The sequence below is a fragment of the Heloderma suspectum genome, chromosome 4 (assembly GCF_057233095.1).
Source record: "Heloderma suspectum isolate Gila_16-S chromosome 4, 16-S_ref, whole genome shotgun sequence".
Lineage (NCBI taxonomy): Eukaryota > Metazoa > Chordata > Lepidosauria > Squamata > Helodermatidae > Heloderma > Heloderma suspectum.
In genome coordinates this window covers 112,802,165-112,824,497 of record NC_139461.1, presented here as the reverse complement: position 1 = coordinate 112,824,497, position 22,333 = coordinate 112,802,165, and the positions used below count along the sequence as shown (strand labels likewise).

The 22,333-nt window shown below is 42.9% G+C and overlaps 1 protein-coding gene across 5 annotated transcripts in view; it reads right to left on the bottom strand.

The window, feature by feature from the left end:
• The window catches only part of LYRM4 (LYR motif containing 4), a 119,243-nt gene that overhangs the window by 71,462 nt on the left and 25,448 nt on the right, over positions 1 to 22,333 (bottom strand). Inside the window, exon 3 of one of the 5 annotated variants that reach the window (XM_084850422.1) lies at positions 352 to 22,196. The exons of the other annotated variants lie outside the window; for them this stretch is intronic. Within the exon in view, the coding sequence (XP_084706548.1) occupies positions 22,113 to 22,196 (84 nt within the window). The 3' untranslated portion in view covers positions 352 to 22,112. Of the gene's footprint in view, positions 1 to 351; positions 22,197 to 22,333 lie in introns of those variants that run through there. 5 annotated transcript variants of the gene reach the window in all.

Here is a 22,333-nt window from a genome sequence, read left to right as displayed (position 1 = left end):
AGAATTTGTCTCCCAACAAATATCGGGGAAATTGAAGTCCCCCATTACTACTACATCATGCTTCCCTAAAACATTGGCTATTTGCTTTTCAAAAGTTTCATCCTTGGCTTCTCCTTGATTGGGTGGCCGGTAGTAGACTCCGACCACCAGGTTCCTTTTATTCTTTGCTCCATTTATTTCAACCCAGATGCTCTCGATGGGGCTACCAAGCTCCTCCTCCTGTATTTCTGTGCAGAGATATGTATTTTTCACATACAGTGCAACCCCGCCTCCCTTTCTGTTCCTCCTGTTCTTTTTGAACAAGTTATATCCTTCAACTGCTGTATTCCAGTCATGAGAGTCATCCCACCAAGTCTCAGTTATACCTATCAAGTCATAATTTCCCTCCTGTATTAAGAGTTCAAGTTCGTTCTGTTTGTTTCCCATACTCTGGGCATTAGTATATAGACATCGAAGACCATGTGCTTCATAGTCTGGCTTTCTTCCTACATGTGTCTGAAGACTATTATTGGGCGCTATCAGCGCTGTTCTCTCCATTGCAGTGCATGCGCCTACGTCCATTGTTACCCCCAACATTACATCTCCCTTCCCCGTAGGAATATATGAAAACCATCCTGTTTTAATCTCTATTTACAAACCTGGATATGAAACCACATTTTCCCAGTTTGGATGTAATAGGGAAGGGTAGTTTAATAAACCACAACAGAAGTTCCAAAGACAAGCACAGGAGGGGAATCTCAAGCCACACATTGGGAACAAATGGACTTGTGCAAGATATCTGAAGCAAAACATCAGTTTAAACATCAGGATGTACTTCTTTCCAATACAAACCCATCCATAAAGCAGAAACCAATATGATTCTTTAATAGATATCAATCTCTGAAGCACTTTGGTGTTGTCCTTCAGCGGCCAGAAGGAGGCATAGTTCTCATTATACTGCCTTGGGGCGATGGGGAATTGAGCCAGTTCCAGATGCCACCAGCTAGGCTCGAGTGTAGGTAAGTTCTTTCCCCTCTGGACGACAACAGCTGTTTACTGCCTTTTAGATGCATTTGAGAGCAAAAAGTAAACAATGTGTGTTGTTCATATGCCTTTCAGCCATACCCTACTTGAAGTGTTCAGCCATACCCTACCTGAAGTGCCAGATATAAACATATATGCTGTATATGGTTGGCACTTTATGGCTACAGCATCAAGTGACTGAGTCAAGTAACTTTCCATAAAGACTGAGTCATTGCTGATCCAAAAGAACATTCATATTATCTCCCCTCACACCTCAAATGTAAGGTGCTGTTTGACAGAGCTACTTCACACTTTTAGCTGAGACTCATCAAGTGTTGAGTACTGAAGTTATGAGAAGTCAAGCAACGTATATGCATGTGTGAACCATCCCATAGTTCCTAATCAGTGTAGCCTATTTATTCACACTGGCACCAGTCCTCTTCATAGCTGCATATTGCAAAATCAAAAGTTAATGTCTCTCTTATAACATACTTAATTTAAATACTGTGACAGAGGAAACATCTCAATATGAGACCCTCTATTTTTAATTTACACTTATTTTGACTTCTTCAGCTTTATTCTCAAATGTGACAACTTCTTACACACACAAACCTACCAATCTACCTTTAGGAGCCAGAGACGTATGACATTTCTTCAAAGAACTGTTGCTTCCTACAACAAACATCTTGCGAAGCACCTCAGCGTGATTTTAATCACAGCGATAATAGAAAATACAGATATTGATGCAAGAGGTGTCATCAAACTAATCTCTTCTTGGGTCTTGAATCTTTCCCTAAACATACTGCTGCTTTAGGTCAGGCCCCCAAGCACAACCTGCAGATATAATTCTGGGAAAACAGCCAATAAGATCAATACAACGTGGCATTATATTTCAGTTCATGCAGCCCTGTCTCCCCTGCACCAAGGCTCTTTGAACTGCAGTTCTAATTATTAAAAAGAGACAGAGAAAAAGATTTTAGTTAAAGGAATAATAGAGAACTATTCTCACCTATCTCTATGACGAGTCCTCCTTTGTCCACTTTTGGGTCCTGTGCCTTTCTTTGTACAGTCCAAATTTGTTGAAAAGGATAAATCATTTCAGAGAGAAAATGGGGAAATTGCTTTATCTGGACTATACACAATACAAAGCCAGCATCAAATGTGACTAATCATGAGGGGATTTAAAAATGCTTTCCTGCGTACTTGATTCCCAGTGATTCCAATGGGACTTAGGTGTGTCATTCTTCATTTGGATTTTGCCACAATAATCTCAGCGAGTAATACACACACAAAAAAGCAACGTTAAGGCACGTCTTCTCAAATTGTTACCAGAAATTTTGAAAAGGAGAAAACCCACAGAAGCTAATGAAATTCAGAAAGGATTGCCAATGTGTGGGTTGTCCCAGACATCTCAAAAGAGCCCCAAAGCATAACAACACAGGATGCATTCCAATCCCGAAGCATTGATAAAGAGCAGAGGGCTAAAGACATGCCAATTCACTATTATTAAGGATGTACAGTCAAATCCAAGGGTGGGCATATGGTAAATCATAATCTGCTGGTAGATCTCTTGGTGGTTTACCATGATCAGTGAGAGTTGTGACTCCCAATTCTTTAATGTAGCAGCTTTTTTTCTGAAAACTTACTGAAATGAAGTAAGTCTGGGAGAAAACAAGGAGTATATTTTTTGGTGTGGAAGGACTGTGAACTCAGCTCTGAGACTGAAAACAAATTCTTGGGCTGAGCATGTGCTCAGAGGCACCCTATTCCTTCATTCTAAGTGTATGTCCATCCCCACTATTTAACCTCCGGCTCCAATTAATGGACTTTCAAGTTGTAGTAAAAAAAAAACCAAAGTAGATCCTGTATGCCGACCCCTAGTTTAATCAGTTCCTTCCTGACAATATTCTAGCATGAGCAAAAGATAGAAGCCAGCAAACACAGGGTGTTGCCAGATAAGGTTTTATGGTGCTATCACCCTGCCTCATTCATGGAATTTTAAGGGTGAGGGGCAATCCAGACATTGTCGTCTTCCACTTGCAACCCTCCCGTGTTTTCCCACCACTTCTTCAGTCTTTTTTCTCATCACAGAAAACCCGTTAAGGGGAAAAAAAAGGAAATTACTGCACAATGCCTTTAAACTGATAGCACTAGGAGTCCTCCATGTGGAAGCAGCCGCAGAGACACGAACAGCAACAAGGTATGTTGGCTCTGTGAAATGCATCACCTGATGAAAACATGGCGCATCAAGCCATGCTGTAGCATGGAGCACTAGATGCCAAGGGGGGACCAAACCAACCTGACCTAGCAGCCATGTTTATGCCCTCAGTCAGGTGAGTTACAACCTGTCGCCCTGGTTCCTAATATGCTGTGATTGGTGGGCAAGGTTGTTGGATCCTTGGGAAAGTGTCTGCAGCTTGCTCCTTAGAATAATGCAGGGCATGAACTAAAAGGGGATGACATTGCAGCAGGAACTAAGACTTCCAGTTGTACCCTCAAATTAGTGGGTTTCTTTTGCACAGTCATAGGGAATAACTGGTAGAAGGTTCCTAGGAACATGCAAAGATGAGCTAGCATTCTAACTAGCATCTCCCACAGATATTATTCGCAACTCAAAAGAAAGAGCTTTTTTTTCTTTTTACATTCCTGAGGCACTAATGAATAATAATGAGCAAGGTTGCATTTTTTTAGTGTGTGATCAGAGAGCTGATTCCATTGACTGAAGAACTGAAGAATATGGTCAAAAAAAGAGTGGAAAGCAGATCTCCAGTTATTCCAGTAGGTTTTTTTAATCTCTGCTTTCAGTTCCCTTGTCATGAAAAGAATGCAGGGGAGTACTACTGTAAAATTAGATTTTAAATAGAGAGGGGTCGTGGTAGTGAACGGCTGAATGGCATTAACATTTTCAACATCGGAAGGACCGAAGAGGCAAGGAGCGGGGAAAAAAAAAGAAGAGAACAAAAAAAGAGATAAGAGAATGTAGAGAACGGATAAGGAGAACTGGTTGGGGAGAGAAATAAAAGCACCGTAGCTGGGCAATTCTGTGCACTGGTATTGCTAGCCTGCTGAGAGCAATTACAATAGCACAGACAGCACTTGCTTTATTGTGACCTTATTGGATTAACTCTGAGAGCAGGGAGAGGGAAAAAAAAATTCCACCCAGAAATTCAGCAGGGAATTTATTAGAAAATTTTAATGCCAACTTAAATTTGATCCAAAGGCCTCAATATTAAAGGTCATCTCCATTACTATACTGCTAGAAACCCTTGGACCCCTTTGCTCCCATGCTCCTCCTTCCCCTTCCCCTTGTTTCTTTATATAAATAGGTCAAAACTCTTGCTTCAAGCTCCTTGGAATATCTGAGAAGTGCAGATATCTCCATCTTTGTTTGAAGTTTTTAGCTGGGAAACTAAAGATGGCCTAACATTTCACAACTTCTAAATAATTTTTTTCAGTAAAATAGAGCACACCCACATATAAATGACTCTTCTTAAAAACAACAACAACAACCTCAAATAATACACGTAACTTATATCTACAGATAAAGCAAACATAAATGACATGATTACGAACATTCTGATAAGGAAAAAGAGAGGGAAAGAACGAGAATGTTACGGGATGGCTTGAGAAGGAAAAAGGTGAATGAAGAGACTTCTGCGGGAATCAGAATCACAGAATAGTAGGGTTGGAAGGGGCCTATAAGGCCATCGAGTCCAATCCCCTGCTCAATGCAGGAATCCAAGTCAGAGCATCCCTTACAGATGGCTGTCCAGCCTCGTCTTGAACGCCTCCAGTGTGGGAGAGCCCACCACCTCTCTAGGTAACTGGTTCCATTGTCGTATTGCTCTAACAGGCAGGACGTTTTTCCGGATGTTCAGCCAGAATCTGGCTTCCTGTAACTTGAGCCCATTATTCCTTGTCCTGCACTCCGGGATGATCGAGAAGAGACCCTGGCCTTCCCCTCTGGGACAACCTTCCAAGTACTTGAAGAGCGCTATCCTATCTCCCCTCAGTCTTCTCTTCTCAAGGCTAAACATGCCCAGTTCTTTCAGTCTCTGCTCATTGGGCTTTGTTTCCAGTCCCCTGATCATCTTCATTGCCCTCCTCTGAACCTTTTCCAGCTTGTCTGCATCCTTCTTAAAGTGTGGTGCCCAGAACTGGACAAAGTACTCAAGATGAGGCCTAACCAGTGCTGAGTAGAGGGAGAGTAATTATTTCTTTATACAGCACCATCAATGTACATGGTGCTTTACAGAGTTTCCAACGCATACACAAAAAAGAGGTCTCCAACCCCAAAAGATTAAAATGGGCCTAAAAACATAATCTACCATACGGGCTCTCCAAGCCTCAATCAGTCATGTGTTCCACAGTTGAATGTACATATATCCTTGCACAGAAGAGCGTACACATACTGCTGCTGCATCTGAGCAGCTATAGAGTGGGATATTAATCCCATGAGAAGCAGAACAGGAAAATTTAAAAATGCAAATAGACCTTGATCAGGGTGACTATTTCCACTGTTCAAATTATCTAAATCGTTTCTAAAAACTGAAAAATGAAGGCTATATCAAGATTACTTGCTAACATCACAAGATTTTTAGAGATGGCTTAGGTGGTGTAGGGTCACCTGTTTTTAACTTAAGAGAAATGTAGGTGCAGTGGTAAACATTTGTATTTATAGGATCTTAGTTTTAGTAGAAGATAGTCAGTCTCTTAGAAGCCTAACCTTTTGCATTTGTCACTAGTGAATACTTATTGATGGCTATTACTCTCTATTTGCTTCTGTTAGCATTCCTCTGGGACATTAATCCATCTTGTGCTTTTTAAAAATTGACATCAATAATGTGTTTATATTTGCCAATACTTCTTAATTGTCAAGCTGTAAGAGCGGAACTTCAATAATAAATCTTGTCAACAGATAACTCCAGATACTAGAATTTTAAGTGTTTCCTCTTCTGAGCAATTTGATATATTGATAATTGCTTCTGGGTGAACTGCAGGAGCAAGAAGCCGTAACATTCCAGATCTCCCAAGCCTGGTTAGGAGACTGGAGGAACCATGGATGCAATTTCCCACTCATACACGAATCGCCCTCCCTTCCTTCCCTTTTCAGAACTAACTGTGGTGCAACATTATGTCTGCACCAATTTTAACCCTAAGCATGATTAGTTCAAACCAGGGGTTGCAAAAGTGCTTCTTCAAACCATTGAATATATTGCTTTTCTAATAAAGCAACCAACATTGTCTACAATTAAAAAGATTCCCAATAAAGTAACAAACTGACAATTTTAAACCAGAATTGCATAACAGTAACAACAAGAGAGTTAATCTAGTAAGATGGGGGTGTTAAACCTCATTCAGCCAGAGGGCCACATTCAGTTTTGGAGAAACTCTCAGGGGCCACATTGCTGGGGTGGGTTGGGCCAAAGGCAAAAGTAGGGGGAATCAAAAATACCAGAATATTCTAGCTTAAAGCCCTTACTGCCAGCAGCTGAGTCTTAGGAGAGACATTTCAACCTTTTAGAATGGAGAAAAATGCACAGAAGCTGGGGAACCATCAAGTGATTGGAGGATGGGGGGAAAAGGGGTGGATCCAAGAGAAGGGGGCATGGCCACCTGGGAAACCCCAGAGGCGGACTGGGATCCCAGGCATGCCAGATTTGGCCTGTGTCCCTGAGATTCACCCCTTATGGTAAATCCATGCTTGCAAACTTTCATTTGAAAGAACCAGCGTTAGTGTAATTGGTGCAGGCATAACACCGCACCATAGTATTTCAAAGTTGGTGGACTTCACCCCACAGATTCACAAAGACCCTGCCTTCCAAACAAACTTACAAGTTTTATTTAAACAAACCCTTTCCACTGAGCTTTCTCAGGCTGTGGCCTCTCTCTCCTCAGGCCAGAAGCAGTGGGTGTTGCCCTTAACAACTTCCTAGTTCCTCTCCAGAAGCACAACCCACTCAGGCTGAATCCAGCATTTCTTTCATATTGTTACACAGAGTTCGCTCTGGAAATAGAGGGGGAAAGCTGTACTCAAGAGGGTAGTAGAGAGAGGAGTGTGGGAATTCACCAGGAGCCAGTATGGGAAACAGGAGGTTGGACCAGGCATGCCCCTGGTCTGATTTAACAGGACTCTTCTTATGTCTAAATCTCCCAACCTTTATTCGAAGTTTGGAGGCATGACATCGGCACTGGCCCTCAGTCCACAAAATGGATAGTTGCAGCATATCTGTTATTGCCATATTATACTGTTATAAAAGACAACGGTTGTGGAACTCCCTCCCAAGGGAGTCTATGTTTGTTTCTCTCTGCTGTCTTTCTGGTGGCAGGCAAAGACCTTTATATTCAAGAAGGCCTTTGGCCTGTAAGTAGGTCTGCTGGGTTGGGTGCTTCATTAATCATCATCATCATTATTCTGTAATTGTTATGTTATTATATTTTAATATATTGTTTTATTGTTTTAATCAACTTCAGTTGTGCCTCTAACCTACCTTGAGTGCCATTTTTTGATGGTGGTGGAGGCTACAAAACAAATCAATGAATAAGTAAAGACAAAGCATATTTTTGTATTGTTTTTGTGGTTCCAGATCACTGGCAAACCCCTCAGTGTTTGAGTCTGCTGTTTGCCAGTGGTCTTGCTGCTCACACGCCCAAACTGAAAACTTACTGTTCCCATCAATAATTGATTTCATTCATCTCCTACCTTTCCTCCAAGGAGCTCAAGGAGATGTACATGGTCTCCCCCCCCCCCATTTATCCTCAAAACAACCCTGTGAGGTAGGTTAGGCTGAGGATTGGTGACTGACCCAACTTGGCTTCATGGCCAAGTGTGGATTTGAACCCCCATCTTCCCAGTTCTAAGTCCAACATCAATACATCACACAGGCCCTACTTCATCATAAGGGGAATGGTAGAGAATTTAAGTCTAAAACCCTATTCAGATCCTGAATCCTAGCAAATTTTTAACATTTAGGCCCAAAGAAAAATAATTCTTCAGCCTTTCTCAGAAGCTGAAATCTGCTTCTGCTAACATCTGCATCTGCTGCCACAACTACCTAATTCTTCTTTCAGAACCCAATTGTTCAATGTGGATCCATCCATTTATGTAAAACCTTTCTGTCCTACCACTCTTGCACTCAAGATGGATTGCAACAATACTTGAACCAAATTTTTAAAAAGTGCTAAAACTTACAACAGAACATAGAAAGGAGCTGTATCGGTTTCATATACAGATCCCCAATCGGCTCCCAAATTATCTCCCTCCGAGAGCCATCAGACATATGCTTCTGAGTGACTGTTTCACAGAGCTGCCATAAGAAGGCCCAACTTCTTGAAGAGGCTGATGTGACATTCTGCAGTGATGGAACTCAAAGCAGGAGACCAGAGCAGATATTAAATAGTGAGAGGCAGTTTCAAAGGTACTCATTTCCAGGCCATGAAGGGCTGAAAAGTTACATACCCTGAATTAAAGCATACTGAATTGGGCCCAGGAACCAATTAGCAGCCACTGCAGCTCCTGCTGCAGAATTGGTTGCATATTGTCCGGCCTCTCTACATTCATCAGGAGGTGAGCTGCAGTATATTGCACTGCCTGAAGTTGTTGTTAAGGGCAGTTCCCCATAAAGCTCATTACAGTAGTCAAGTCACAAAGGCATGGGTGAGAATAGCACAATCCTTCCTCTCTAAGAAATGTGTAGTCTCCATATTAGATGCAACTGATAAAAAGTGCTCCTGGCCATTGCCACAGCCACCACCTGTGCCCTAGGTATGCTGTGGATCCAACAGAAGCCCTGGGTTGCAAGGGTGCTACTAAAGGCTCACAGCAATCCTAACCACAACCAATACTACCTCCATCTTGCCTAGATTCAGATTCAGCCTGTTCAGCCTCAACCTCTTAATATAGTCTCCATACACGAGTTTAATACCAAGGCAGCAATTCCTGGCTGCTTAGTTAATGAAATACAGAGCTGGATGTCATCGGCATGTTGAGAACACTCAACTCCAAAGCTCTAGACAATCTTACTGAGTAGAGGAAGAACATTAAGCTACAATTTACACAGATTTTAACAATCAGATTGGCATATGTCAATCAGAACGGAATTGAAGAGGTGGGCATAATGAATAATAGCCAAGAAGGGCCCCTGATGTATTTCCATATATTGCACGTCTACAAAGTTTTAAGCTTTAAACCAAGGCAAGTAGGTGATATCATTTCAAATGAACCATTTAATGTTAGGTCTGCCTGGAAGTTATACTTAATTATTGTCTCAGGTGGGCCAGTCAAAATGAAGAAAGTATATGAGGAAAGTAACTGTAGTCCCCTGAAGTCCCACATCTTGTTATCTCATGATGCATAATGGTGGTGTGTGTGTGTGTGTGTGTGTGAGAGAGAGAGAGAGAGAGAGAGATCAATAACAAGGAGTCACACACCCCTTTAAAACTTCGGTTATCTAATATTAAGGGGCAAGTAGAACTTTAATTAAAAATTGCCAAATGTCTAACAGTTTTACTGTGCTGCATGGTGGCACTAAAATTCTTAATCAGAAGCATGTGCTGAACACACAATTGTTTGATTACTATCATCTTTTTTAATGTTGTGTTGTTTAACTGACCTTATGAATTTTATTTGTAAATATTTATGTTAAGTATTTTTATAGCATCTCTTGATCATAGTCTCAATTTTATCTTTAAAATTTTCATGTTGTAAGCTGTCCTGTGTATTACAATTACAATTTCAATAGAAGGGCGGGATTTAAAATTACCTAAACGAACAAATGACAGAACTCACTGAAGTACTAAGGAGATTAATTTGCTATTTTCAAAACATTTGTTCCCCCAGTAGGGAAATCCCATAGAAAAAGAACACCCTCATTTGCGCTTTCAACAATATTCGTACAAATTCTTCACAACAGCGGGGTAAGGAAGGAGAAGGGGAGAAACACATCTTTGAAAATGAAGGTGTTCTCTTGTGTTGTTGGGAAACCCTTGTCTAATTGCCATTATATAATAAAATGGTGTTACATACCATTGTAAAGCACAGATGCAAAAACCAAGAGAAAAAACTTGCACATCTGCCTGTACTGTTATGTTAAACTCGTAACAGCAGATCCTTTTCCTAAAGGGGAAATCCCACTCCGAACAACTCCGTACGAATTCAATAACATGCTGAATGAGAGAGAGAAAGAGGGAGAGGGAAAAACCTGATAATTAGGTGGAAGGGGGAATGGAATGGAGTGGTTGGAAATGGACATAGATACAGAAAAGTGTAAAAAGAACCATCACATTGTCTGACAGTTGGAAAACTACGGATGGGGATGGCATGGAGTGGCTGGAACCCTGAAGAGAAGCACTTCACGCTGAAACATTCTTGAGAGCCAGTGTGGTGTAGTGGCAAGAGTGTTGGACTGGGAGCAGGGAGATCCGGGTTCTAGTCCCCACTCGGCCATGGAAGCTCACTGGGTGACTTTGGGCCAGTCACACACTCTCAGCCCAACCCACCTCACAGGGTTGTTGTTGTGAGGATAAAATGGAGAGAAGGAGGATAATGTAAGCCGCCTTGGGTTCCTTGCAAGAGGAAAAAAGGCGGGGTATAAATGCAATAATAAATAAATAAATAAATAATTAATAAACATTCTGGAATCCTGAAGAGAAGCACTCTACGTTGCTACATTTTGTTGCAGGGCCCCACTTGTAATATGTTTGCTTCCTACCTTTTCCATTGTTCTATATGGGATAAAAACAGCATGGCTAGCTAGGCCATCTTTTTTCAGCATACTATAGAAGCTCAAATCATGTTTTCTGAAATCGGCCAAGCTCAGAGCCATGTTTCACTCATCACCTGCTATTCCCACAAGACAAGGGTTTATTGTCACAACCCACTGAGTATGTGGCACCTCTGTTTTCAGGCAGCCTTTGCTGTCTTCCAGGAGGCAGAAGGAGTGAACCACTGGAATTAAAAAGTCAATAATGAAATATATAGCACCCATATAAGTATAATCAAAGAGCAAAATGTGGTAATGACACAGATTTCAAAGAGAGCAGTAGATAAAATACTATTCAAATTGTACAACCACTATAGGCTGTACAAGGGTTCAAATCTGAAGACCGCTGAAAGCAATTCACAGGAATTTAGCTTATAATGGAAAAATATTGGGGATGATGATCACTTACACCATGTTAGGAAATCTAGGCTAAGAGCCAATTTCCATTCAGAATGTCAAAAAACCATATCATATTTCATAAATAGATATATGCTTGAATGAGTACAATAAAAGTCCTGCAGCTTCCCAGAACTGGGAAACTTCTCAAATGTTCACAAAGCACATTCTGCAGTTAAAACGTTTTTCAAACCCCCAGAGGCACAATGCAAAGCTTACTCAAGGGATGCTCCATGGAACTCCACATTTATTGATTTCAGTGGCTGAGCAATTTTACAGAGCACTGAGAGCCACAGTTCTCAGCTTCTCCAGGGAACCACATGCAATAAGATGGTCATGAGTATAGCCCTATTCAGGCATTCTATATCTGAAAAGGGAAACACATGAGGAGAGGGAATGCTCCAGTCCTGTCCTTCTCCATCATTGCATTTCATCACCCTCAACTCACGGAGGGGGACTCTCTGAAGAGGAGAGCCTCCTGTTTCCATGGAGGTTCTCCATGTGAGCCAGAACACTGGAAAATCAGCTTTCTGGCTTGTGTGGGGAGCCTCCCTCTCCCCACACATTGCCTTATTCATGTCCAGAACACCTGAACAGGACTTGTGACGATTCCAAATGGTACTTGGCTCAACGCTTCTATCGCAAGCACTTGAAAAGCTTAGCTCATGATGCCAGACCAAAGGTAACTGAGCTCCAGCTTGTGCCAACGTAACAACTGATGGAAAATTGTAGTTGCTACCTCCAGAGAGGGGTCAGTGAGTTAATGGCTTGAAGGCATGATTCTATACCACAAAATCCGCCCACAACAACTGGGACATAACTAATGTCCAATGCCTGGGAAAATAAGTAGAATCAGATGAATCAATTTAAATAAACAAATATATAAATAAGCAAGAGGTGGAACCAAACCGCAGCACAGAGCGATAGGGATGGGTGGACCCACCCAAGTCTGCCTTGCGCGCTGTTTGCTGGGCCCCTGCCTGCTGCCCACTCCTGCTTCTGGTGAGCCACTGGATGGTCCATGGGTGTCTGGCACACAGCCATTTGAACCCTTAGGGAGCTGCCATTTTGCATAAAAATGGTGGCTCATTTTTTACGTAAAGAGCCTTTTACACAAATGGAGGCCGTACTGCAGCCATTTACACAAGATCACAGGTGTAAATGGATCATTTACACCTGTAATCTTGAGTAAATGGCCACTTTACAGCCACCATTTGTGTAAAAGGCCCTTTATGTAAAAGAACGAGCCACCATTTTTACACAAAATGATGGCTTGGAGGACTAGTGAGGCCTGCTGAGCTTGCCTGACTCAGCGCGTGCCGAGTCAGGGAAGTGTGGCAGTCTGTGGACTGGAGGCCAGGAGGCTGGGGGGGGGGAGTCCACTGGACTCCACCCCACCTCCCTTGGACTCCCGCAACATCCCTACAGAGCGATTGTGTAGTGTAGCACATACTCTAGTGACACTTTCTGATACTTTGTATTCATTTGTGGCAGGCTTGCCAAAAAGGTCACTACCACACGCCTGACACTGCCACGTCTGGGATTGGATCCCCCCCCCCCCGGGGGGGTTATATCAGATTCTGGCCATGGGCAGTCCTTCTCCCTATAACATTCAACAAGCTGCTCTTCTTAGGCTTTGGGAAATGGCCCAAAGAAGCAGGAATCTTGGTGCGATTCCTAAAGGGGCTCTTCGGTTTCCAGCATCTAGGCTTCATTGTTGCACCATGCTATCAGTGGAATAAAAAACTGCTTAGTGTGAAAAAACCCCAGATACCCTATATCTCTCATTTAAGCACTGATCATAAGGAGAACACATCTTTCCGTTGCAGCGTATTATTATTGTAAGAATTCATTCATAAACCTATGAAAATAAAATCTGAAAGGTACACAAAAGTCAACATATATTATTACGGTTTCAAGTTACAACTTCAAAGCAATATAGGCTTTGTTCTGTGAAACTCTGCTCCACGTATGTATCGATCCTCTAGAAGTTCTGAGAGTCTTGTGTCCCTCGGCAGGAGAATCTTCTCCTTAAAGCACAACTCTCTTAAGTTTGGATTACACAGAATGAAATAGGAAAGCTGCAATGTGCCTCAGAGCTGTTATTTTACTGAAGGACACTTCAGAACAACAACAATAATGTGGCTTTGAAAATTTCAAATAGGTGCTGCACCCTCCAAATCTCCTGGGAAATCCAGAATAATTCCTTTTAAATGGCCAGTAAGACAACTAATTCTGGTGAGATTGCATCCAAGGGCTTGTTTCCTCAAAAGTTCTGCTCTTGGGCTATCAAACAATGGATTCAGCAAACTTCCTTCAAGAACACAGAGTTTTCCATCAAACGCTCAAACTCTGTGCCAGCCATTCTCAACCTGGTGCCCTCCAGGCGTGTTGGACTACAGTTCCCAGCATGCTCCAGCCAGCTGGGTCAGGGAAGGCTGCTCTATGCTTACATTTTGCATTGTGGCAGACCATCCCAGTATATTTGATTTCAGGTGAGAAACTGACCAATCCAAGATCCTGGTTGGCAACCACAAAATACAGGGGCCATATTCTGTAGCACAGGGGCCAACAGTTTAGTGGCATGGGAGCCAAGACAATGCCAAAGAGCTCTTCAACTCTTTCCTCCCTAAGCAGGAGTAGGCAAGCTGGTACCCCAAAGATGTTTTGGACTAACAACTCCCAGGATCCCTGGCCATTGGCCATGCTGCCTGGGCTGATGGGTGTTGTATCTAAAACAGCTGGAGGGCACCAGCTTGCTTACCCCCGGTGAAGAGCAGCAGAGGCTCTGTTAGAGTTTGCTTCTTCTGCATCCTGTATAGGAGTGAGCACTCAATTGCATGAAGGAGATCTGTAGCAGAGCCTCTGTTGCTGTTCACACTGGTGAGGAAAGGCTTTGCTACTGCTTCTGTTGTTGTTCACTATGGGGACGGGGTGTAAAACTATCTGCCTGCCTCTGAGCTCATGAAGAAGAAAGAAAATGAGGTTCACAATGGAGTAAGGGAGGACCTTTGGGATGGGCTGCTAGACTTGGAGCCCAACATGAAGCTCATGAGGGTTGGATTAAGCCCCCTGACACCCAGTTGCCTATCTCTAATCCAAGGCTACTGTAGGGATCAATGACTTCCTAAAGGAACTCAAGAATAATCACCAGAGGAACAGAAGAGCCCTCACTCCAATTATTCTCCTCCATATACATGTGACTGCATCCAATATGGCTTGAGGGGAAAGACATTAACAACACCCCAACAATGAAAGGAAAGCCTTTTTCTTTTTAAGGAAAAGGAAGAATAGATTCTTTGTTCACTAAAACATTGTAACCGAAGCATGAGGTTAGAAACCAGACTTTCATTTGGATACAGATAAAGGCATTTGTATTGCCTGAGTAAATGAAACCATAAACAAAGCTAGCCGTTTTATTAGTTTTTCACTCTATCCTAGTTGAGTTATTTTTACACCCCATTGGTCCATCTAGCCCTGGTGCCCTCCAGATGTTTTGGACTACAACCCCTGCAACCCCAGCCAAAGGGCAGAGGTTATTGGAGTTGTAGTCCAAAACATCTGGAGAGTACAGGTTGCCTATCCTGCTACTCTGACTAGCAGTAATTCTGCAAGTCATTAGGCAGAATTCCACCCCCTCTCCTCCCATCTTGCTATCTGATGGCTTTTAAATGGAGATGCCAGAAATAGAACCCAGAACCTTATACATGCAAAGCAAGTGTTCTGTTACTGAGCCAATGCAGTTCTCCATGTTACATATCACATTACACAAACTGTATTCTAGAGGCAGAGATTATTTGCTTGCAGAGGGCCTGCATAAATAACTACAGAGCCGGTTTGCACATAATGCGTAGCCACTGTGGGTGAATTTCCCCACGATGCTTCTTGTTGTGGCTCCAGCAGCCATTTTGAAAATTCAAGCTGCAGCAAGGGCACACCATGCCATGGCTTGTCATTATATGAGAAACCAGCAAGATGGGTTGTTGGGGTGATTAACAAGCTACCTACAACCCTAAAACAGGCCATGGGTTCTAGGTGGCTTGTTACCCACCACAACAACCCACCCTCGCCAGGTTCGCATGTAACAACAAGCCACAACATGGTATGCCTTTGCTGCAGCATGAAGTTTCAAAATGCAAAACAGCAAGTCCTATGGGGAAATTCACCCATGGTGGTTTTCCATTACATGCGAACCAGGTCACAGAGTTCTAAGGTACTGATAATGTTACTGTGGTGTAAAAATGTAGCAACTCCCAAGAAAGCTGAAGCCTATGACATCAGCTCAATTTAAGATGTTGGTTTTAACCTTTAATGCTGTAAACGGCTTAGGGTGTGGCTATCTGAGAGACTACCTATCTTGGTTTGAGCCTGCCTTGTTATTAAGATCAGCAGGAGAGGCCCTTTTGAAGACATCCTCACTTGCAGAGGCCTGCTTATCGGGCAGGCGGGAAAGGGCTTTCTCTTCTGTTGCTCCCAAACTCTGGAATGCACACTCTCTGGAGCTGCAAGTGGTCCCCTCACTTTCTGTGTTCAGGAAGGGGGTCAAGATGCATCTTTTTAACTGGACATTTAAAATTTATTTCTTGGCTGTCTTCCAGGGCAGAAGCCCTCCCAAGGAAGCTTACAATAAAATACATAAAAACACTTAAATATTAAAAGTGTTAAAAACATAAAAATAATAAAAACAATAAAAACAACAATTAAAACCAATAATAAAAACAACGTTAACCGCAGCAACAGTAGCAACAGTAGCAGTCATATCAATAGAAGGCCAAGGTAAAATAGTATGTTTTCAAGGCCTTCTTAAAAGTCTGCAATGATGGAGCATGGCGGACCTCCAATGGCAGCTTGTTCCAAAGGTGTGGGACCACTGCAGAGAAGGCCCTCTCACATGTGTTTACCCACCTGACTGCTCTCACGGGTGGGCAAATGAGAAGGGCCTCTCTTTCTGATTTTAAAGTGCTGATCTTTAAAGTCTTAAAACTGTTGTTATGGTTTCTAATGGTGTTTTTACTGTTTTGATATGCTTTTATCTGATTGTGGTTTTTATGTTTTGGATCGTTTGTAAACTGCCTTGATTGGTCTTAGAAAGGCAGTATAGGAATACTACAAATAAATAAATAAATAAGTGAATGCCAGTGCCTTTGCCTGACAGAAGACTGCATGAGAATGGTGCCTCATTTGCCTTTGCCTCTTTGTTGACCACCCTATTGCAGGAATGGGCGGATAGATCAGGATCTGCTGGTAGATCTCTGGGTAACTTGCAGTAGATCTGTAAGGATTACTGACTCCCAACAGTTTGCCAATAGCAAATAAAACGGTACGTAAATAAATAAATAAATAAATAAAGATGTCTCTGCCATGGCAGGCACTGTGCTGTCTGCTTTTTTATTTTACAATAAATAAACGCTGTAAATAAATAAACTGCTTCTCTCTCACCTTCTGTGTCCCACAACTGTAAAATATGAATATTAACTGGTTGCATATCACCAGGTATTGCTGCAGATCTTCTAGCGCACAGGTGTAGAACTAGTTTAAGGTGGGTGGTTGAACTGCCCCCCAACAAGCCCTCTGCGGGCCAGATGACATGAGTGGCCACTGATGACAACGGCCCACCCATTTTGCCTCTCTTCATGCTGAGAGAGGCATGGAGTGCCATGCCAAGAGGTGCTGAGTTGGGCACCTCTTTTGTACACCCCTTGCCTTCCCCATCGGGGGTGGTGAGAGGTGCACCAAGGAAGACTCGGACGGCACTGGGAAGAAGGGCTGAGTCCCCATGGCCTACATCCCCACCATTATCTGTGGTCTGAGAGAGGCTCTATGGGCTGGAGATTCCGCATTCCTGACCTAGCCAGTTTTAGAGCATTGCGTTAGAATAGCTGATCTACAGTAACTCAGTTGCAGATTGGTACTTGTAAATACAGGTCCACTCAGTGTATCATCTGAAAGAGTGCTATAGATCAGCCTTCCCAATCTGGAGCCCTCCAGAGGTGTTGGACTATAATCCCCAGCATGCCCATTTGGCATGCTGGCTGGGGCATGCTGGGAGTTGTAGTCTAACACCTCTGGAGGGCACCAGGTTGAGGAAGGTTGCAGTAGATCATTGGTTCTGCCTCCTAATTTACCACCTTGCACCTGGCTCCAGTTGGTGGACCTGGGGTTCTATTAAAAAAAGGAGGGGAAAAAAAGTTGATCCCAGAAGCCTCAAGTCTGCCTTGCCCTCAGAATGTCTACTGGACAATGCTCATTAGCTTAGGAAACTCCTGTTGGTGTAAAGGGACAGGATGCCCTCTGCTGGGGTAACCTGCACCGATTGCAGTACTTCTACAAAACAATAACACAGCTTATGCTCCTTTAAGATGGCAGAATTTGCCTGCGTTTCTGCAGTGAGAAGCAGTTGCCCTTCCACATAAGAACGTAAGAACATCAGAAGAGCCATGCTGGATCAGACCAAGGGTCCATCTAGTCCAGCATTCTGTTCACACAGTGGCAACCACCTATTGACCAGGAAACCACAAGCAGGACATGAGCGCAACAGCACCCTCTCACCCACGTTCCCCAGCAACTGGTGTACATAGGCTCACAGCCTCTGGTCCTGGAGGTAACACATAGCCATCAGGACTAGTAGCCATTGATATCCTTTTCCTCCAGGAATTTGTCTACCTCCCTTTTAAAGCTATCGAAATTGGTGGCCATTACTATACTCAGTGGTAGTGTGTTCCATAGTTTAACTATGTGTTGTGTGAAGAAGTTCTTCCTTTTATTTGTCCTGAATCTCCCACCAATCAGCTTCATGGGATGGCTCTGGGTTCTAGTATTATGAGAGAGGGAGAAAAATGTCTCCCTATCCACATTCTCCACACCATGCATAATTTTGTAGACCTCTGTCGTGTCTCCCCTTACCTATCCTTTTTCCAAGCTAAACAATCCCAACTGTTGAAAGCTTCTCTCATAGGGGAGATGCTCCAGCGCACTGATCATTTTAGCTGCCCTTCTCTGCACTTTTTCCAGTTCCACAGTATTTTTTTTTAGGTGTGGTGACCAGAACTGTACAGAGTATTCCAAGTGTGGTTGCACCACAGATTTGTATAAGGGCAGTATGAAATTGGCAGTTTTATTCTCAGTTCCTTTTCTAATTATGTCTAACATGGAGTTTGCCCTTTTTTACAGTGGCCGCACAGTAGGTTGACATTTTCATTGAGTTGTCCACCACAACCCCAAGATCTCTTTCTTGGTTGGTCACCACTAGCTCAGATCCCATCAGGTTATACTTGAAATTGGGATTTCACCCTGGTGAAGTTCCATGTGTGACCTCAGTACTAGTCTGATTACTTTGTATCTGTAAACATTTAAGAGCACACGAGGCTGCCTTAGATGGAGTCCAACTGTGGGCCCATCTACCTCAGAAGTGTCTTCTCTGTTGGGCGGTGGTCTTTTCCCTGATGTCTGAGATTCTTTTAACTGAGATAACTGAACTTGGCCTGGGAACTTGTGAATACAAGGGCAATGGCTCCTCGTATTGTATTCCATTGATACTGTGGGGTTTCAATCAAGCTTCATTTCTGCTCAAGAGCATAGTTCAGGTATGGGCAACTTGTGGCCCTCCAGATATTCTGGTATACAACTCCCATCAGCCCTAGCTAGCATAGCTAATGGTCAGGAATGATGCGAGTTGTAGGTCAAAACATCTGTAAGGCCATGAGTTGCCCCCCCCCCCCCGGCCTAGTCAAACAGGAAACACCTGCAATCCTGTGTGTACTTACCTGGGAGTAAGCCCCACTGAACACAGTGGGACTTACTTCAGAGTAACCCTGCACAGGATTGTGCTGCCAGTGACACAGACTTTGTGCTTGACATTAAGACCTGGCTGTTTCCATCTGCCTTGGCTCAGTCCTAGGAGCTTTCCTAAGGGAGCTTCACAAACAGAAGCAATGGTGAGGAGGAAAGAGTTGCCCTGTACCGGCATTCTCCTGGATATGCGAGGCCTCAAAGTGTAGGGCTATGAGGCCATGCTAATGGGCCTGCCCCTTCCACCCCCTTGAATACTAGCCCTGCCCCCTCAGACCTTGCTGCATTGAGCAAGCAGAATTACTTGCATGTGCTTGAACACAAGTAGAACGTTCCCCCCAGTTGAGGACCCTGATAAGCCAGGATCCTCAGTTGTCCAGAGCATTTTACTTGTGTTCAAAGGATGCGGTGGGCTGGCACAAACACAGACACAGGGGGTGGGGCCAGCATGCGTGGTCCCGGCCAGCACGCGTGGGCCCTACACACTTTGAGCCCTCACATATTCTAGTAATGTCTGCATAGGGCTTCTCTGTGCTTGACGTCAGGGCTTGGCTGTTTCCAGTTGCCTTGCCCCACGCCAGCCATAGCAGTTACCACCAGAAGGAACTGTGAAGTGACTTTCTGGCCCTTTAAGTGTAGTTATAAAAGCTTTTTTGGGGGGAGGGGTGTCAATAGGGATTAATCCCATCAGCCTTGGGATGGCTTTTGTCATGTTAAGGTATTTATGCTGCTTTTAGCAGTACACCTTTAACAGGGACATTTGCCGAGGGAGAAGCTTTTTCTGTCTTGCCTCTCTTGGAGCTCTGTTGCCTAGAAACAGCTAGGATGAAGGTGCCATTTCTTGGCTCAGGAGATGGGACCCTGGTGAGAGGAGGGTCACTTTCTGTTGTTCGAGGTTGGGCTCTCTGAAGTGTGTGGTGGTTATTTTGGTTTCTCTTTTGCTGCTAGTTTGATGCAGACAAAGAACCTTACTGTTCAGTCTCTTAATATGACCTGTTGAATTATTTATTTATTACATTTATATCCTGCCTTTCCCCCTCTTTTAAGGAACCCAAGGTTGCGTATATAATCCTCCTTCTCTCCATTTTATCCTCACAACAACAAGCCTGTGAGGTAGGTTGGGCTGAGAGGCAGTGACTGGCCCAAAGTCACCCAGTGAGCTTCCATGGCTGAGTGGGGACTAGAACCTGGATCTCCCGACTCCCAGGCCAACACTCTAGCCCCTATATCACACTGTGAGTATGATGTCAATATTATTGGCACTGGATATTGTTAATTGACCTATTGTTAGGTTTTATGCCCATTTAGGTTTTAAATGAGCTCTAATTGTTGGATTGTTTGTGGGTTGGATCCACACTTACTTAGAGTAGACCCATAAGTCATACTAACTTAAGCCCCATTTATTTCAATGGGTCTACTCCAAGTATGGCTAAGTCTGGATCCAACTCAATGTTATGTTGTAATGTATCGTTTTGGTTATTGCATTTAAATCATCTATTCTGTGACCTGTTTTGACCAGAATGTATTTGGAGAATATGCAGTATACAAATAAATTGACTATGGCTCTTTAAATTGACTATGGCTACTCTGCTCTTTGAGCCATTTCCATGTCAAAACCAATAACCTGGAAAATATAGAAGGCACACCAGCAGATAAAAAGACCCTTCTATGCTTTTTAGCTTTAGAAAGCTCCTTTTGTAAAACTCAGTCAAATTCTGTGAATGACATGAACAAAATGACAGCAATCTGTCACGTTCCCACAATTCCCCCTGGGCTGATTCAAGTAGTTATTTATGAACCTGAGATGCCAACGGTCACTTTGATGACTGAACCATAAATTAGCATGTAAAGAGAATATAAATTTGATTTTACAGGAGCAACAAATTGCCAGGCAGCTGGGATGTTATTTAATTTCTATCGACATGTCATGAAAAAAGTCAGCAAAAGGAGATGTGCTACATCTTAATAGAGCTCCAAACTGCAGAACACATCTAATATTTGATTTGCTCCACTGGTTGGTTTTAAAACTCTTCACATAATACATATCTTAAGTTTAAGATTTCAGAAAGCCCCAGTTGATGACAACATTCTTCACTATTTGAATTATTCAGTTATATACAGACATAAAAACAGTGGGAAGAGCTGTAGCTCAGTGCTAGAGCACCTGCTTTGCATACAGAAGGTCCCCAGTTTGATCCCTGGCATCCCTAGGTAGGGCTGAAAAATGTCTGCCTGAAACCCTGGAGAGCTGCTGCCAGTCAGTGCTGACAATACTGGGCTAGATAGGCCAATGGTCCGACTCAACATTTTTATTCCTAAAAATAAACATTGCACTTAAAAATAATGGGAATATTCCTTTGCTCATACAAAAACACAATCATGTGGAAGAAATAGAAAAGTACCAACATAGGTTTAGCCATCACAAAGAAGTTTCTTTGTACTCTTATTAACAAGTGTGTTTTATGACAGTGAGGGGTTTTTGTTTTGCTTTATGCTTGTTAGCAATCTCTTTCGTTAGAAATGAAGCATATAAAACTTACATATCACCCATTATATGAGAAACAGTTTTTATACCATCCAGAATCTACTTCAGCGTTTGAGACTCCCCACACAACCATAACATCCATTTGCCAACTTCATTTTCACTTATCAAAGTAAACTTAGGCTGTAATCCTAAACACACTTACTAGGGAGAACACAGTTTGATCAAAAACAATGAGACTTCGTTCTGAGTAAACACGCATAGGATTGCACTGTCAGTCCTCAAAGCAAATCCTACCACAAATCACCTGCTTTTATCTTTGACCCAAGAACAAATTTGATGCAATAAACACACATACAATTAGCATACTTTGATTGTTATCTTGAGTATTTTGTTATCCATTTTGAATGTCATTCTCTAAAGAAAGGCAAGATGAAATTTCAGACGATATCACAGACAAGATCTAAGACGTATCTATGACTCTTGTGCAACCGTGTTCCACATGGCTCACATAACAGAAACAAGGGAGAACTGCAACAAAATATTAGTGTGAAGCACTCCAGAGTTCCATCCATGTCCTCTTCCAGGATACGAATTCCATTCTCTCTCCCAGTTTTTATCCCGCAGCACTCCAAACAATCAGTCAGTAGTCTGTGCCATAGAGTGTGCTCAGTCTCATTGGGCTATTGCGGGTGGGGTGGTGGGTATTTCTGCAAACCTAGAGGTTTCCCTGAGCTCTTTTTTGTGGGTGGATGGCGCAGTTTCAACTATATAAGGATCCAAACCCAGAGAATGAGTTTGCTATTAGTATGTAGTCATAATCAGAATAGAAATGGATGCATTTGAGTGTGTGTGTGTGTGTGTGTGTGCGCGCGTGCACGCGAGCATGTGTACATGTATGTAT